Source organism: Amphibalanus amphitrite, unplaced genomic scaffold (genome assembly GCF_019059575.1).
Source record: "Amphibalanus amphitrite isolate SeventyFive unplaced genomic scaffold, NRLGWU_Aamphi_draft 000395F_arrow, whole genome shotgun sequence".
Classification (NCBI taxonomy): Eukaryota; Metazoa; Arthropoda; class Thecostraca; order Balanomorpha; family Balanidae; genus Amphibalanus; species Amphibalanus amphitrite.
Genome location: NW_024881889.1, coordinates 518,442 through 536,866, shown reverse-complemented (window position 1 = coordinate 536,866; position 18,425 = coordinate 518,442). Strand labels below are relative to the sequence as shown.

Sequence of the window (18,425 nt, the reverse complement as noted above, 5' to 3'; positions counted from 1 at the left end):
AAAGCACGTTTTTATTAGCTAGCTCGGTCGGTTATCCCTCGGTTCAGGCATCTGTCGGGATCGGGCTTTCAGTAAATGACTTGGAGAAAGATGACCACAGAGCGCTGATTTTGTTAGGTAGGTACAATGCTTTTGTCATGTACCGGGGATGTTTTACTAGGCCATAACCATCCGAGATCGATGAAGAGCTGGACCCAGGACCACTGAGAGCTCAGGGTACTGAGGGTGTCTGACCAAGAAGGGAGGGCATTGCACTACGCTGGCGTGTCAGTGCAGTGTTGTTACTTCGAGACATTCCGAGCTCTGGACTCTGGAGGGAGGCAGTCGTGGGCCACGGTTCGCCGGAGTCACCGAACAAGGCTATCGAAACTCCAGCGATAGGCGTCAAGAGGGCGCCGGTCCGCCAGCGCCCACCACGGTGTGCCACAGTGCACCACGGTTTGTATAGAAGACTGTGCACGCACACTACAGAGTCTTCATCTCTTCAATTCAATGCATCTGTAGTTGCCGTTTCGCAAAAGCTGAGAGTGAACGAACCTGCTCCCAGACATACCTAAAGGAAAATGAACTAATAAGCTCGTATAAGTTATAACACACGTAGATATTTTGGCGGGCCATTATTCGGGTCATTTCCCCGCTCGTCCAGCAAGTTTTAGGTCCATGGCAGTCGCCAGCTGGCAGAAATCCCCGCTCACATTTTTGCTAATATTTCGCTTGTTCGCTTCTATCCGATAAAATAGGTACAATAATTTACTCAAGCTTGGCAGTTAGCATCTTTTCTTGACCAAGACAGAAAAACACGTTTGTTTTTGTTGCAGTAAGTTAGTCCTAGAAACGAATAAAAGTGCATATTCCACAATTTGGTGATATCTCATACATTTTAGGGCATGGTTTGCCTCCGTCGGCCTTTTCTCGCGTGGGAGCCGCGAAGTGGGGTGCGGGGTGACGCGCTTCGACTGAAAGTTTTGTGTTTACTTAGTGCATGTAATAATTAATTCTGTAAGACATCAATTGAAGACTAAAGATGGACCAGCAAAACATTATAAATCTGTTGCGAAGCACGTTAGACATCAGCCACCAGAAGGAAGCATCTGCTCAGCTCGATCAGGTATGCCGCACATGCTCCTTGGTGCGCCAATAAATGTCTGGCGCCCTTAGCATGGTTTCAGATGATGAATATTGATGAAATATATTAATAATGGACGTTAAATATATGAAATATATGTCAGGATTTCATTGAAACATGGGAGTCAGCTACACTCCTTCCCATTGTTTGACTGGAATTTGAATGCCAGGTCTGACAAATTTGCTATCAGGCATCAGTCGGTGACACACCAGGGAAATAAGCTAAAATTAGAGCGCTCTATTTATTGCTCCTGCCCCATGTTGAAGAGATACCCCTAAAAACGTGATCTTTTATCGGCCCTTACGCAGCAAGGCAGTAATTCTCAGACCGGTGGATGGTATCAATAGAAAGAGAATGCGTCAAAGATTAACATGAATTAATTAAAATAACATTAAAATGTTAATTAAACGTGGAAATTAGTCCCAAACATAAGCTACTTATTGCTCCTACCTCGGCGACGGCGCTCCCCGCAGTCGGCGGAGAAGCTAAAATAAAAGCCACCATCCTCCTCCGTAAGTCAATTTTAGAGCGGCCGAGTGGGCCGATGCGGGGCCACCAAACTGAGGTGAGACGTGGCTAGTAATTGCAAACCGCCATAGAAATCAATATCTTAAGACGTACAATATGGAATGATTACTCTGAAGCTGGAGTGAAAGCATGAGTAGATTGCAAGAAACGAAATGCATAGATTGGTTGAATTATGTACAACTACAATAGGCACAGCTCAGATGAAGCCATTTCTATGATGTTGACATATGACATAACCCTTCCTCTCCTCACCTATGACCTAAGTGCATTGGCAATTACCGGCATAGTTTTTGAGCACGAGTGTAATTCGCAATCGGACCGCAATACATGTTGCTAGGCTGCTGCAATTACAACGAACATACGAATACTGCCTTCATTTGTAGACGTTTGTTTTTTAGGCGGTCTTTGACGTGCAGGGGGCATACCTGTCGACAACTTCAGTTTCTCCGAATTTCAAAAACTCCCAGAATTTCAATTCCTTATGCACTGTTGTAGGTACAGCTATGTTCACAAGTTTTCGTTTTCTCCTGTTCTAAAAAGGATGATATTTGTCGATTTCGTGCGTCGCTGATAGGAGGGTGCGTTTAATAATTAGGCCCAACGCTTTCTGCATCCGCGAGTACCTTCAAAAGGGAACAACAGTTTCCATTTATTACACTATGGGACATGTGACAAAATGACCACTGGAACACGCATGAAACGGAGCTCATATTCCTAAAAATGTCTACAATCACTTCTTTTCTGACACTATTAGCAAATACCATCTCAAGTTAGGTGGTTGACAGACAGTCAATGGAGATCTGGGGAGACTGAGTGATGCCAATTCACCACTTAACTGATAATGAGGGCCGAGGGAAGAGAAACATGCAACATGCACAACTGACAACTTGACAAGTGACAAAACACTACCACTATTGCGCAGTGCACAACAAATTACAGCAGCCAGCCCAAAAAATGCTTTTGGTGGCTAATTGCAAAACAAGTCACTAATAAATGTCTTAGTTGCAGCTGAACACTGCACAATAATCACACTGTTCACACATTGAGTGAGATGCCACAGGTGGTTTGAATCACACTTTGGTTCAACTGCAAATCTGAAGTGTTGTCATGAGGTTCATACCTCCATGATCACAGCACTTTGGTTGTGGTTGGCATAACACTTGTAGTCTGCAGAGTTCCACATGAACTGCAGACACCTCATCTGGTGGTCTTCATGTTGCTCAACTTCTTCAGGAGGCAAATGTCGACCACCCAGCGGAAGCATGGTCCTGCAGAAAAGAAAGGTAATGCATAAGGTACAAACATTATCTGCTGAAACAGCTCCTTCTGTTGGCTGTTATTAAACTTTTAACATAGGTAACATAACAACATGTATTCCATGTATATTACATTTGTTGAAGTAAAATACTGCCGGCTATTTCAAAACCAGAAAATGAAATTATATTGTGGCATAATTCACCTGCTCAGCTATTGGTATCAAATAATAATTAATTTAATATTTGGCATATTCTTTATAACACATTCATAGAATATTCTACTTCACGTCACAAGGACTCACAATCTTTCTGTTGGGTGTTTGATTGACGCATTAACTAAGTTCGTCTTAGGTTTTATTATTGCAAAAAATTCATACCTATTGCATTATTGTATCAAAATACTGCCAGCAATAACAAAACAAGAACATGAAATGCAATGAGCAGGCCGCCTTTCCTTAAAATGGATTACTTTGAAAGGAATTTTAGTTTCTTTTAAGGAAAAGGAGAAATGATTATCAGGTAATTATCAGAAAACCACTCAACCAGCAAGTGGCTGGGTGGTTTCACAGCAAACATCAAGCCAAAACATATACTTACATCTATCTAACAATTGAGCCATTTGACTACTACAAGGATATTTGAGAAAAATAAGAATTCAATTATCCAATGTTGACTTCCTTGCAAAGTTTATGCCTTATTTTATGAAAATGTGTCACTAGAATATGATAATTATCATCGAATATTATTTAAATTACGATTTATTTCTATCGGAATGCACATGGAGTCCCGCGCCATTTTCGTCGACGATGAATATGATCGTGCTTCATGAAGAGATAAGGGGTTTCAATGGTCTTTCAAAGCAATAATTTGATGTAAAAATTTGTAGGAAATAATATGAAGCTGGTTCAAATGGCCATCAACCATTTAAAACACCGAAAATACTCACAACTCCGTCCCGACGACCACGCAGCACCGCGCACGCCACACTACTGGCACAATGCCAAAACTGCTGTCACAGCGGAAATGTTTTTTTTCTCGATTGCAATTGTGGAATTATTTATTAAACAGAAGATGATTTTTCCGAAAAACCGACTGATTTCATACACAGATGCATGGAAAATAAAAAAATCCCGGTAAGTTTATTTGTATTGTTTTGTCGATTTTGACATGCTCCTAGTTTGCAGCCATATTTCGATATGTTCTACAGGGAGTTCAGAATTATTTCAGGACCAATCTTTTCCTCATTCATTTTCCCGTCGATCATGAAATTTTTAGAGCGGAACAATTGGTTTCCAGGCGGTCCGAGCGGTTTTCGTGAGAAGGGTGCAAAAATCGGCGTCATTTTTAGAGCCTCGACACCAGCTCAACACAGGACCCTATGGGAGACGGTGAAGTAGCGGGAGCAATAAATAGAGCGCTCTAATTTTAGCTTATTTCCCTGGTGTGTCACCGACTGGCATTCTTGCTATGGATCTCTCGTTTCATTGCGTAGCATACTGTGGATTGTCATTGAGGTATTGCTTTGCTAAAATACTCATTTCAGAACCTTAGCAGTACACTTCGCCAAAAATGTGGTAGGTAGAATAAATTGGAATGTCATTTGGTTGGATATATGTCAGGAGCTCACCACCACTCTTCATTGGCATGCTTTTGGAGTGATAAGCATATGGTTCCATTATGCCACTTTCTGGTGCTATTCAGCCACTCATTGGTGAGCAGCACTTATGGCATAGGTAACCCTTATGCCTCATTGGTATTTAGGTATTTGCTGTTTTAACTTTTATTAGGAATTGAGCTGGTCTCTGGTTGGGCTATCAGACTAAAAACTAATGCCTAACATCTCTAGAGGATTCAACCATGGTATCAGGTACCTTTTTTACATTCTACATTCCATCTACAAATAATGCTAAATTTTGTTTGTGCATTTTGATAAAAAAGACAAGCTTATAGCTGGTGGCTATCTTTCCCCAGTGAGCATAAAAACAGTGTCATACTTTTGCATCATAAGTAGGCTTGTCTTAAAATGCATAGATATTTTGGGAACAGCTGTAGACTTAAGCATTGAAGTCGACATGTCACTTGATAGCTTTTATCTCAAGTTCTGTTATTTGTCATCATTTTTTGCTCTTTAATGCTAATCACTATGAAATGTACTATGACTTTAAACAATACAGGCATATTTGTATAAGATATGCCTGTATTATTATGTATGATGCCAGTTCAACAATTGACATAGTAGAAATAGCTGAGCTACCTAATGTCACTAATAATATTTAGTCTAGGCTCAGTAAAGGCACTTGAAAGTGCCATGTTTGAGGACATGCTGCTTTTAATGCTTTCTGCTTGACAGATGTGCTGTTTTTTAGGGGGGGGGGCATGATAATTAGTGAAAGATTGAAGTCTTTTACTGAAAGATATATCTCTGTTGCAATAATGGACATGTTGATTGAATACAAGGATACAAAAACTAATCCAAGAACAGGCATTGACTTCATTGAGGTTATCTGATATCACATCAATGAGAAATTGGTTGTTCTTTGAACTAATATTCCTAGAATGAAAGTTTAGGTAAAATTGTATTCATGTTTATCATATTTGTATAAGATGTGCTGTTGCTGTAAAGACATGTAATTTGTAAAATCATTTTTGGAAAGCTGATGTTTATGTTACCTTAATTAGATATTCAGACTCCATAATTTTGAGAAACAACTAGCAGCAGTATGATACCTTGTAGATATGACTGCCAGCCTTTACTATGCCTGTATTATTAGGTATGTATGATGCCAGTTCAACAAGCTCTTAACAAGTGGTGTTACATGTGATCCAGGAATCTGAACCTGCAGCCATTTTTTACCACATTATGTGTCAAAATTTTGTAGCTTCACAGATTTCTGTAAAGGCTCACCAACTTGTATTTGTTTATCTCTATTTGCAATTTACATAGGAAATATACAGTTTGCAATATATAACAGGAGATCATAGAAATGAAATAATGAGCATATAGGTACTCACCAATATTCATAATGATCAGCACCTCTCTTAGACATAACGATGGTCGTTTTGCTCCCATCTGGTCATGAGGATGTCTCTGGTCATAAGAACACTAAGAAACACTGCTGTCAAGTGTAAGGATCAGACACTTGGGAGAGCTGGCTACAAGGAATCAACCAGGCTGTTGACCAGCTGTGAGCATTTCCATCAAACCAGTCGAAATGACTGCTGATGTACGATCTCTCTCCCCACAGATGTACAAGATCATCGGCTTTGCGCCGACCCTGCTACAGATCGTGATGAACAACCAGGTGGAGATGCCGGTGCGTCAGTCAGGCGCCATCTACCTGAAGAACATGGTGAAGCGCAGCTGGGCTGACCCGGGCCTCCACCTCAAGTACAAGCCGCGCGAGCCGATGCCGTTCCTTATCCACGAGCAGGACTGCGCCGTGCTACGTGACACCATGGTGGACGCCGCCGTGCACGTGCCCGATATTCTGCGGTCAGTGGCGGCGGATGGGACTGTTAAGCGAGCCGTGTGGTGTCGGTCATCGGGACAGATAAGGCATGACTGAATTGGGGTGGCAAGCTGGCCAATATTAAGTTGTCAACAGTTTTTACGGAGCGAGCGAAGCGAGCGGAGTCTTACGTAGAATAACGGAAATTTCTGAGTATGAGCGGCCGGCCGGCCGTGCGGACGCTTTTGCGAGGCTTATATCTCAGCAACCACTTGACCGATTTACACGCGGTAATTTTTGTAGGGTAGCTTCATTCCTTCTACCAAGTATTGGACTATTCCCGATGCATGTGGGTGACCCCTTATGCACGTGCCACGTGCAAAACGAAGAGGTGTCAGTTTTGTAATTGTTGCAATATCTCGGTAACTACTTGGCCGATTGCGCTGAAACTTGGCATGTAGGTAGGCACCCACTAGGCACTGCACATCCATGTGCCAGAGTTGGGGTGCTGCTGCACGTGCGCACGTGCAGGGGTCGTTTCCAGATCTCGAGAACGGCTGGACCGATGGCGCTCAAATTTGGTACGCGGTTAGGGACCAGTTAGTAGGGTGCCGTGCACAAGTCAGTTGGGACCCATTTTGCACGTGCGCACGTGCAGGGTGCCGCTTCCAGATCTCGAGAACAGCTGGGCCGATTGTGCTCAAATTTGGCACATCGCTAGAGACCGGTTAGTAAGGTGCCGTGCACAAGTCAGTTGGAGGTACCCCCTCGAAATTTCGCACGTGCAAGGCCCACCCTCTCGCTCGCTCTGTTAGTCGCCCCAAAAGGCGTTATACTGGTTCAGTAGCGGTCGGATTCACTCGTTTTGTTATGGAGAAAAGTGACTTCGTTTCCTGTTGGCAATCAGCCTTCCCCCCCCCCCGTTCGTTCATACTTTTTTTTTGTTCGAGAGCTCGAGCGTGCTTGTCGGCCCGTCGGCTCGTTCCTCCGTTCATCCTCTCGTTCGCTTGTCCATTCATTCATTGGTTCGTTCCTTCGTTCGTTCGTTCGTCCGTCCGTCCGTCCGTTCTTTTGTCCGTCCGTCCGTTCTTTTGTCCCTTCTTTCGTTCGCTCGTTCGTTCGTTCGTTCGTACGTTCGTACGCTCGTTCATTCGTCATTCGTTGGTGCTTTAGCACATGTCTAGTCTGTTGTTCGATGGTGTCATTTTACCGTTTATTTTTCCCACAGGCAGCAGCTGACCGTGTGTCTCAAGGACATGGTGAGCAGCGACTTTCCGGAGCGCTGGCCGGGCGTCGTCGACAAAATCTCCATCTACCTGCAGAACCCCGACAGAAACATCCTCTCCGGAGCGCTCAGCTGCCTCTACAAGCTAGTCAAATGTTTCGAGTAAGAACTTAACCGGTTGATTACGGAGCGAGCGAAGCGAGCGGAGTCTTACGTAGAATAACGGAAATTTCTGAGTATGAGCGGCCGGCCGGCCGGCCGGCCGTGCGGACGCTTTTGCGAGGCTTATATCTCAGCAACCACTTGACCGATTTACATGCGGTAATTTTTGTAGGGTAGCTTCATTCCTTCTACCAAGTATTGGACTATTCCCGATGCATGTGGGTGACCCCTTAAGCACGTGCCGCGTGCAAAACGAAGAGGTGTCACTTTTGTAATTGTTGCAATATCTCGGTAACTACTTGGCCGATTGCGCTGAAAGTTGGCATGTAGGTAGGCACCCACTAGACACTGCATATCCATGTGCCAGAGTTGGGGTGCTGCTGCACGTGCGCACGTGCAGGGGTCGTTTCCAGATCTCGAGAACGGCTGGACCGATGGCGCTCAAATTTGGTACACGGTTAGGGACCAGTTAGTAGGGTGCCGTGCACAAGTCAGTTGGGACCCATTTTGCACGTGCGCACGTGCAGGGTGCCGCTTCCAGATCTCGAGAACGGCTGGACCGATTGTGCTCAAATTTGGCACATCGCTAGAGACCAGTTAGTAGGGTGCCGTGCACAAGTCAGTTGGAGGTACCCCCTCGAAATTTCGCACGTGCAAGGCTCACCCTCTCGCTCGCTCCGTTACTCGCCCCAAAAGGCGTTATACTGGTGATAGGGGCGACCTGATTTCTGTTTGCTTATTTTACATGATTGACTGACAGTATGGATGTAAGGCAGCCTACAATTGCATAGAGTGGGCGCATTTCTGTTGCATTCTAGCTGATCGGTGTCTTGGCTCGACAGATACCGTGCCGAGGAAAAACGCCAACCAGTGGTGGACGCAATGAACCTGCTGCTGCCCATCATGTACCAGCGCATGTGTGAGCTGATGCCAGACATCGGCGAGTGCTCTGTCCTCCTTCAGAAGCAGATCCTCAAGATCCTGCGCAGCTACCTGCTGCACCAGCTGCCGCTGGAGCACGTGAGTGTCGGCGTGGCAGGTGGGAGGGGAGAGATGTGACCAGAGAGATGTGAGAGATGTCATGAAAGGTGACATGGGAGGGGCAGGGGGATGGCTAGTGCAAGTACGTGCCATTTGGTAACTCCTTTTTGGAGACTGTAAGACGAGCATTTGCAGTGTTCTAGGACAGGCCCTCGATTTGCCAGTATAGTGTATCGACAAGTCCCGTATTCATGCTATGCCGCTGTCTCCCCACTGCTCACCCTACCACCTCTGTCGTTTTCTCAGATCACCCGCGACTCGCGAGGTATTCACCCAGAGGAAGGAGCTGTCACCCTTCTGTCTGTCGTTTTCTCAGATCACCCGCGAGGTGTTTACCCAGTGGATGGAGCTGATTCGTCAGGTGGCCGAGCGGCCGGTACCCGAGCAGGCCAATCAGATCGACGAGGAGGAGCGCTGTAACCTCTGCTGGTGGAAGTGCCGCAAGTGGGCGCTTCACCTGCTCAACCGCACATTCGAGAGGTTAGTCGAGAGAAGAGGGTCGACATAGGGGGAATGCAGGAGTCTAGGCGAAAGTGCGATAGTCTAGCTAAAGGACTGTTAGTGACTCAGCTGTGTGCAATATGAGTTATTTATTTGAATGATAAGTTTATCGGTTCCTTTTTACTACCTCAGTTGTGCAGAAGACTACTTGCAGATGTGTATAGTCATTGATGGCTGACATTTTTGCCGCGTGTTTGTCGTGTTCTTGTCCTACAACCACGAATCACCCTAACTGTCCATTATATGGCGATAAACCACGCCATCTATCTGTCTGCTGTAGGTACGGCAGCCCGGGTAAGGTGCTGAAGCAGTACGAGGATTTCGCCGCGTGGTACCTGAAGGCGTTCACCCCGGGTACTCTGAAGGTGCTGATTGGTATCCTGGACAACTATCGGAGCGGACAGTACGTGGCTCCCCGCGTTCTGCAACAGACCATCAACTATCTCAACAAGTGGTGAGTGACGCTGGAGGTGCGACAAGGGTCGCAAGGGTCGAAGGTCTGGGTGTGAACGGATAAAACGACAACAAGCCAGCTGATGAGCCATATGAAGTTTGCTTTGTAAGTTGTTGAATAGTTCGCTACATAGTTTGATGGTTTGGACGTGTGACCGGGCGCACCAGCAGGCGGGGATATAATATCGCTATGCTACATAGTTGACACATGATTGTGAAGTGTGTGGGCGGTAGCTATCGGTCGCGATTTCCCCGAAGTAATACACTACTGACACATCAGGATATCGCACTATATTCATGGCTGATTCATGGCAACAATCGCTTTAATCTCAAACCTGTGCCACCTTTGAGTCAAACCTGTTCATTGCCCAATCTTGATCTAACTGATCTAACCTTGATCTAACTAGTGACATATGAACTCTGCATCCACCTCTGAACTTTACCCTGCCTGCGTGCATTGCCTTTCTACTCCGGAGTAACGGTTTGACACCCCTGCGCCATCAGAAGTCTTACAGTCAGAAGTACCACTTTCGACTTTCCGAACCCTGTAGGAAGTGCCGCTTTGGTATGATGAACATAACATTGCACATCTTACGGCTCTCGTGCCTTGCCGGTACCGTAGACTGCATTTGTTCCGCCTCTCGCAGTGTGCCGCGCTGACGCACCCTCTTCTCTTTGCCGGCAGTGTGCCGCTGTCATTCTCCTGGAAGCTACTGAAGCCGCACATGCTGGTCGTCATCAAGGACGTCATCTTCCCAGTCATGTGCTTCAGCGACGCGGACGCCTCCATGTGGGAAGATGACCCTTACGAGTTCATCAGGGTCAAATACGGTAGGTGTTGCCGGCACTAATTGACGTGAGGTCGTGGTACTATAATGACTGAATGGCTTCTAGCAGTTTCACTTGTATGAAGTTAACCCTAAGTAGGACGCCAATTCATGCAAAACTCCGTACTTTCTGCGTAATTCCAGTAACTATTTACCGACAGGTGTCTTCCAGACTTCCAACGTGAATTCATTCGCCTAATCACGCACCCTATTCTGACCCCGCGGTGTGCCCGTCCGTCTCGCCCACAGACCCTATGGAGGACTCTGTCTCCCCGGCCATCAGTGCCGCCTCCCTGCTGAACTCTGTGGCCAAGAAGCGCAAGGACATGCTGCGCGACACCATGATGTTCGTCGTGCAGGTGTTGACGTCATCCGAGACGACGCCCCGACAGAAGGACGGCATTCTTCATCTGGTGAGAGGCTGGGAGAGGGAGAGATGCGGGAGAGAGGCTGGGAGTGGCGTGGGAGAGAGGAGGGAGAGTGATGAGGTGGATAGTTTGTTTAATTGGGTCTTAGGTGCCGAATGAGCTATTTGATGCATGGATGAAATGGTAACAGACTGGGAGAGACGGGAAATGTGAACGGTGTTATGTGTTGTGCTTTGGAGGATTGGACAGATACCTGAAGTGGCTTGCAGTGGCATAAGCTAGCCAGGGGTGGGCGCTTCATTTGATGTGAACGAAACTTTTAGAGTATAGCAGTCACGGATTAAGTACCAGCGCCATGGAATTTCGTTTCCACGTCAACTGTCTTGGCTACATACGGTATGTTCCCGCATTGTCGGCTGAATTATTTAATCACTGTGTTAGGCGCCACCTGTTGGACTCAGGTGTATGATTATTAATTATTGTCTGCCTGGTGGCAGCTGTGGCCGAGTTGATGGACGTATGGTAAAGAGGGGGGGGGGGGGAGGGACGCCAATGAGAGTTGGTGCGCCTTTTACTTAGCATGTTCTGGTGCTGCATGGCGTCGTCCACGCTACTTTTCTTTCTGAAACCCAAATGTCATCGACAAAATAGCCCCAACTCGGATTTGTTGTTGGAACTTTAAGGATCTGTTTATTATTAGCCGTATTACATTTTTTACCTAACGTTTCACTCTGTGCAGGTGGGCAGCATCAGCAAGGTGTTGCTGTCGAAGCAGCTGTACAAGAGTCAGATGGAGATGATGGTGACCACGCACGTGTACCCCGAGTTCACCAGTCCACACGGCTTCCTACGCGCCAGGGTGAGTGAGGCCGGACCGTCAGCGATGTCGTTATATCGCTCCATTACACTTCGTTGACCGTCACTGTCTACCCAGTGATGATGACACTTTTACGACCAATACCAAGAGCCGGCTCTTCAACTTCCTTTTGCTACCATTCACTCATGATTCATGCATGCAAAGTGGACTCTGTACCATAATGTTCATTTCTGTTGTGCCACGTGTCAACTAATGCTCAGGTCGAAATGCTGACGGCCTGATTCCCTCAGGCGTGCTGGGCGATGCAGCATTTCAGCAAGATCAAGTTCCAGAACGACGAGAACCTGGTGACGGGGGTGAACGCCCTGACGCACTGTCTGCTGAACGACAAGGAGATGCCGGTACAGGTGGAGGCCGCCATTGGTCTCCAGATGACCCTCCACTTCCAGACCAAGGCCGTCAAAATCCTCGAGCCCAATGTGAGTGAAAGGATGCTTTAATTCTGAGGCTGGATTGTGCTGGGTTATGGATTTATGCGACAACGGGAGGTTGTGAACTGTGAAGTGCTTGATTGTGATTGATGAAAATTGTGAAGGATGCTTTAATTTGGTGGTTTGCCTGAATGTTTTAAAGTCATTATTCGTGAATCGTGTGTGCCGTCCTGTTTATTGGAAGCCTTTTGAAATGTCTGAGCACTTACGATGTGCGTTTTCATGTCTAACCATAACGTTGGTGGGGTTTCGCATTACCAGTAATGCAAGGTGTGACAAAAAAACCCGATGAGACCCGAACGGCCATCTGCCACTGACCTGTCCCCTACCTCGCCACCGTTTCAGATCCGGGCCGTGCTGGTGCGGATGTTGGACGTGATCACCACCACAGACAACCAGGAGCTAACTTCGTCCGTGCAGCGTATCGTCTACACCTACCACGAGCAGCTGATGCCCATAGCCCTGGAGCTGGCCACCCGCGTGCTGGACGCCTTCAAGGGCATCTGCACACAGTGTGGCGGCGATGAGGCCGAGGACAAGATGCCGGCGGCCATGGGACTGCTCAACACGATGGATTCGATCTTGGTGAGTGCATTGGTGGTTGGATGTGAGGACGAGTTGACTGCTGTAGGCCTTGGGTGAACTGCTCGTTACGAGCTCGTATATGTAAAATTGCTTGGGTGAATTGCTCGTATATGTAAAAAGTGAACCAGTGCTTGCATCTGAAGCACGCTGCGTTCAACTAGAGCTGAGCATGCTTCCACGCTCTCAGCACATGCGTGCGGGCCCGTGTCCGTGTATTACCGGTTACTCGCAAGACGCAGACCCGCACATTTCATTTTAGCCCGCGTCTATTTTCATCTACCGCAAGATCGTAAGGCAGGACCAGCGAGATGTGGCGTGCTGTGCAACGCGTGAAACGTGCACTGCATATTTTCATCCCTATTGCAGCAGTACCAGTGGGAAGACTAATCTCATTATGTGTTACGTGACGTGTAATTCCATGTCTCTATTCCAGGACGTGTGGGAGGACGAGCCGGAGATTTGCGCCCAGCTGGAGCCCGTCTTCCTCCAGGCGGTGGTGTTTGTCCTGGAGAACAGCATCATGGACCTCTACGAGGACGTCTTCAAGATCGTCATCAGCCTCACCATGACGCGCATCAGCCCCGACATGTGGAAAATATTCGAAATGCTATACAAGGTGAGTGATTGATGAAGTCTTGGGTCGCAGCTGAGGATCCGGACTTACGTTTAAACATATATTTGGGAAAATTAGAAAGTTAACCCTCGCCCATGTAGGGGGGGGGTTGGTGCAACCCCCCCCCCTGAGGTTTTTCGGAAATAGTGCAAAAACGGCGGCGCGCAGCGCCGCCAAATTTTAGGTACCTTATGGGGCAAACCTTGCGCATCTTTTGATAAAAAAAATTGACCGGGTCATGTCAGGTCACGGAGTTATGACGTCACAAAGGGAACAGCCTCCGGCCGGATTTTCACAAACTGAGTGCCAACGCCCGAGGTTTCCTGCCGGTGGTACGGACATCGGTTGATGGATCGTGATGAAACTTCCCATGCATGTTGGGGCAAGTATTGGCTATCATATGGTATAAGAAACTTGACCGGGTCAGGTCAGGTCACGGAGCTATGACGTCACAAGAGGAACAGCGTCCGGTACTATTTTTGAAAAGCGTCCGAACCACTATTTTGCTAATTCTTGTCACCTCAATGGGAATATGCAGCTATATTAGCTTCTATAGGCAGCAAATGGACCTTCCAAATCCAAAAATACAATCAGATTTCAAAAATTTAAATTTTGATTTTTCGAATTTCTGCCGCCGACTGTGACCTTGCCGACTTCCGGCGCTCCCAACGCGCCATTTTTAGAGCTAGGGAAACGAAATACATACCAAACGATAGAGAATTGATCAAGGAACACGATAGTGAAGGTTTCAAGTCGATATCTCCCACCGTGTTGCCGCAATCGCCGCGGAAAGTTGAAAAAAGTCTATTTTTCCGAAAATTTGACCTTTGACCGGCCAAAAGTAGGTCAAATGTTGACCTAGGACCAAAAAATATACCACCAATCGCGAGATCTCGGCGAGAGCAATCCGTTGGTCTTTTCCGCTAAGCTCTACGACGCTCCGTTTTCAAACGCCAAGGGGGGGGGGGTCGCACCAACCCCCCCCCCTGCATGGGCGAAGGTGGCAGATGGCCGTTTACGGGCGAGGGTTAATATAGGTATCGCGGTGCTTGATTCTGTTCCGGTCTCGGCTTCGATTGTGAGTGTTTGATAAGCTTCAGCTTTTCTCCTTTCGACCGTTGAATAATATTCGTGATCCTCTCGGTGCACACGCTTATAATCTTTCATCATGTCGCTCAAAATGCAGTCGATGTTGGCCCCAGTAGCTTCTCAGTGCCCTACGCGGTCCCTTGACTAACTCACATCCCTCCACCTTTCTCAGGTGTTCGAGGACGGCGGCATCGACTACTTCGACGAGATGATGCCGTCGCTGCACAACTACGTCACAGTCGACACAGAGGGCTTCCTGGCCAACGAGGCGCGCGTCGTGGCCATGTACAACATGTGCAAGGCGGTGCTGACCGGCGATCAGGACGAGTACAAGGAGCTGCACGCCGTCAAGCTACTCGAGTGTATCATCCTGCAGTGTCAGGGCCGCATTCAGAAGTTCATCCCCATGTTCATCCAGCTGGTGGTGGAGCGACTGATGCAGGCGATGCAGTCCGGGGACCTGCGCGTCATGTGTCTGCAGACGCTGATCGCGGTGCTGTACACGGAGCCGGCCCTGCTGCTGGAGACGTTCAGCAAGACGCCGATCCCCAACACTAACCAGACGCTGGTCGATCACTTCATCACACAGTGGATCAGCGACCACGAACACTTCTCAGGGTGAGTGTCTCTCAGGGTTGGTGGCAGGCCGGATCTTCTCAGGGTAGCAGGTGCCATGAGCTGGTGCAGATCATCTGGCTGGATGTGGACGGGTCCGGGCCCAGGGGTATGCTCTATGTTGTGTGTCAGAGTTGTGGGGACTGTGCTCGGGGGAAGAAGCATATGCCTTTCGGATGTACTTCAGCTTTGGGAAAATTTGTTTTGTCTATGATGCTTCACCAAACTGGTGATATGTTTGCCAGTTTTATTCTATGCTGAGCTCTCGCCACCCGTAGAATTTCGGTTTGTATGTGAGGTCTCCTTACCTTCTGTTATTTCATATTCAACTAACATTTTGTACTTCGCCCTTTGACAGCATCCACGACCGCAAGCTGTACGTCCTCGGCTGGTGCGTACTGATGCAGCTGCAGAGCCGGCCGCCCGCCGTCGACACGGCCACCAACCAGATCCTGCCCGCCATGGTTGTCATACTTCACGGGCTGAAGCGAGCTTACGAAGGTAGGGACGCGCTCTGACAGGGCTCGAGAGGGAGGTGTGGCGGATGGTGGGATTGTGAGGCAGCCGTGATGGCAGGTGAGGGATTGAGTGGTGTTGCGTGTGAGTGAGTCGCTGCTTTGTTGTGTGAGCTTGTGAAATGGGTAGATGCATTTTGTTGAAAGTGAGCTGACCAGTTCTGTGACTGATTCTGGTGAAGATGCTGATTACTAGTAGAAGTTGCGCTTTCTCTGTGCTTCAATAGTTTTTTATTGAGAGCTTCCAATACTGGTGGTGTCTTTAGGTCTCATCTCTCTCCTTCCACAGCACATGACGGGTCCTTAGGAGGGTATACCCTGATACTAGCCACCAGTGTCTTTCCTCCCCCCCCCCCCCCCCAGCACGTCGAGCCCAGGAGGAGGGTGGCTGACATGATCACTCCCACGGCACGAGGAGGGTGACTAGAGGGGGGTGGCGACTTTGGCTCAACAGGCGCCCTCTCCTCCCTTACAGCACGAGCGCTGGAGGAGGGCGACGACTCGGACTCTGACGAGGAGGACGAGGTGGCCTCGCTGGACGAGGACGAGGACGAGCTGGACGAGGAGTCCAACCAGTACCTGGAGCTGCTACAGAAGAAGGTGCAGGAGGCGTCACCCAGCTCACCGTTCACCATCTCGTCGCAAATTATCGAGGTGAGACGCGGTGTGGTGCGGTTTCGCGGGAGACGGAATGCTGTAATGAAATCTATCGTCTTGAGGCTTGTAAAGAGGTGATTGTCGGCTATGACGTACAGGATGGAATTTGTATGCTTTCCTTAGCTGAACTTCTTACAGCTGTTCGTTATCTCGTCAGGCTCTGCAGTTGAGGCGTAAAACAAACCGGACGTCAATGGTATCAGACTTGGTCACTTGTGTGTCGCTGTTTTGCTGTATCTTTCGCTGTCATCCAAAAAAGCTGCATTGTCACGGTCACCTCCGTCTAAACCCGCCGCCTTTTCACCATTTTCAGGACGACAGTAGTGAGTACAGTCTCGACTACGACGAACTATTCGAGGACTACACGACACCCTTGGACGCGGCCGACTGTCCGGTGGACGAGTTTGTCGTGTTCCGGGAGACGCTGGAGGGCCTGCAGCGCGCGCAGCCCGAGTGGTACGGCGCGCTGACGGCTCCCCTCTCAGAGGAGGACCGAAAACACCTGCAGGAGGCGTTCACCATGGCCGAACAGCGCAAGGCCGCCCGGCACGCCGAGGCCATCAAGAAACAGGGAGGTCAGTGAAACCGGGAGCTGAGGGGAGAGGGAATGTGATTTTTATCTTGCGATGGCTGGCTTTTCTGTGAAATAGGTCACCGAAACTGGGTTTGCAATTGGTAATCGCTTGTGTTTGCTATGACTGCATTATATTTTGGTTTGTTGTGGTTGGAACTTAGGCTGAACGATTGGTATCTTTAATCATTTTCTGTTATCAGAGATGCAGTAAATATAGCGACGATGATCGTGTGCTGTGGAACATGATCTTTATACTAAACATTGCGCTGACTGCTAATCACACCGCGCCCCTTGCTGATTGCGCGCTAACACGTCCCTTCGTTCCAGGTTACAACTTCGAACAGAAGACGGTGCCGTCCTCCTTCAACTTTGGCGGCGGCAACGTGACGTTCGGCAGTCCGTAGCGGCGGTGGCCGTAGTGAGTGTGCGCGTGCGCAGCTGCACGTCAGAAACTGCCCGGCCCGCCGGCCGCAACCCAAGTCAGGTCCTATTTATCGGCAACAGTAGCTTGACAGAGACGGTCCCGGTGGAGTGAGGTGGCGCGCGCGTCTGGTTGGGACTGACGACGCGCGCGCGTGCATGCAAGAATCCGGCGGCCGAGTCCGCCCCCACTGTGATCGGCGCTGTCCGCCCGCCCGCCTGCCCGCCGCCGGTACAGAGCTGGCGTCGGAACACGGTTTTGTTGCCTTATTGCTGTTGCAAATTTGCAGCGATACAATAATACCCCGACTCTCGGACTCTGCGTTTGGGGAGGGGGCGCCGGCGGGCCGAGGGTGCTGTGGCGAGTGTTGGACAGCGAGTGAGTGAGTGAGACCGGACGGTCGGCAGGGATGGTGACGGTAACGGCGGGCCGGCGGCGCGGCGCCGGGTGTGACGCGGCGGACAGAACAGTTCAGACGGAGCGGACTGTGAGCTCCCGCCGGGCAGTATGTGCGAGGGGCCCTTTCAGCGCAGCCCGCTGTCGGTTCGGCGAGGCCCAGCGACGAGACGCGAGACGAGACGATGGAAGGCGAGCAGTCCAGAGGCCGGACGGCGAGCGCCAGCGCCGAGAAACATCACTGTGACCGGCCACCGAGCAAATACCTGTTACTGAAAATATGTTGTTGATGCGGCGTCAAATTGTCGTCAACTGTGGAGTGTGCCTCCGTTAGGGAAATTCGTGACACCGACGGGGTAAATTTTGAGGCATTCGTTCCCGCAGTCAGCTTGGTACGGATGCGATCGGAGAATCCCGTTCCAGTCGCTGCCGTCAAATCCAGTGGGTGCGCCATTTGTTACCGCCCCAGGCTATGTCGGGACGGTCGCTTCTGCGGTGAACCGTGGAAGCTTGTTGTGGCCGGCGGACAGCAAAATGGCGACCACGGACCTATCTGACGTGTGCGCATTTATCTGTTTTGTATTAATGTATTCTGAAATATTACTTCGGCGTTTGTGACATGGCGTTGGCTGATACGGGATAGCGTGAGGCTACGAAATGCGAGAGATGGATGAACTTCAAATAAAATGCATGAGTAATTTAAAGTAATGGTGTAT

At 48.8% G+C, this 18,425-nt stretch overlaps 1 protein-coding gene across 2 annotated transcripts; it reads left to right on the top strand.

The window, feature by feature from the left end:
* The first annotated feature begins 670 nt into the window (after nt 1-670).
* Nucleotides 671-18,413, top strand: LOC122390421 (importin-7-like). 2 transcript variants are annotated; one of them, XM_043383345.1, is made up of 17 exons: nt 671-1,108; nt 6,156-6,403; nt 7,588-7,746; nt 8,589-8,766; nt 9,104-9,267; nt 9,569-9,742; nt 10,427-10,572; nt 10,818-10,981; nt 11,676-11,795; nt 12,044-12,232; nt 12,590-12,829; nt 13,263-13,445; nt 14,704-15,149; nt 15,505-15,647; nt 16,137-16,315; nt 16,632-16,893; nt 17,220-18,413. In XM_043383345.1, the coding sequence occupies exons 1-17, from the start codon at nt 1,025-1,027 to the stop codon at nt 17,294-17,296; spliced, it is 3,156 nt and encodes a 1,051-aa protein (XP_043239280.1). In that variant the 5' UTR covers nt 671-1,024; the 3' UTR covers nt 17,297-18,413. The 2 variants fall into 2 exon arrangements, with proteins under 2 accessions (XP_043239280.1, XP_043239281.1); XM_043383346.1 differs by lacking the exon at nt 7,588-7,746 and having other exon boundaries at nt 896-1,108.
* Nucleotides 18,414-18,425: the final 12 nt, after the last annotated feature.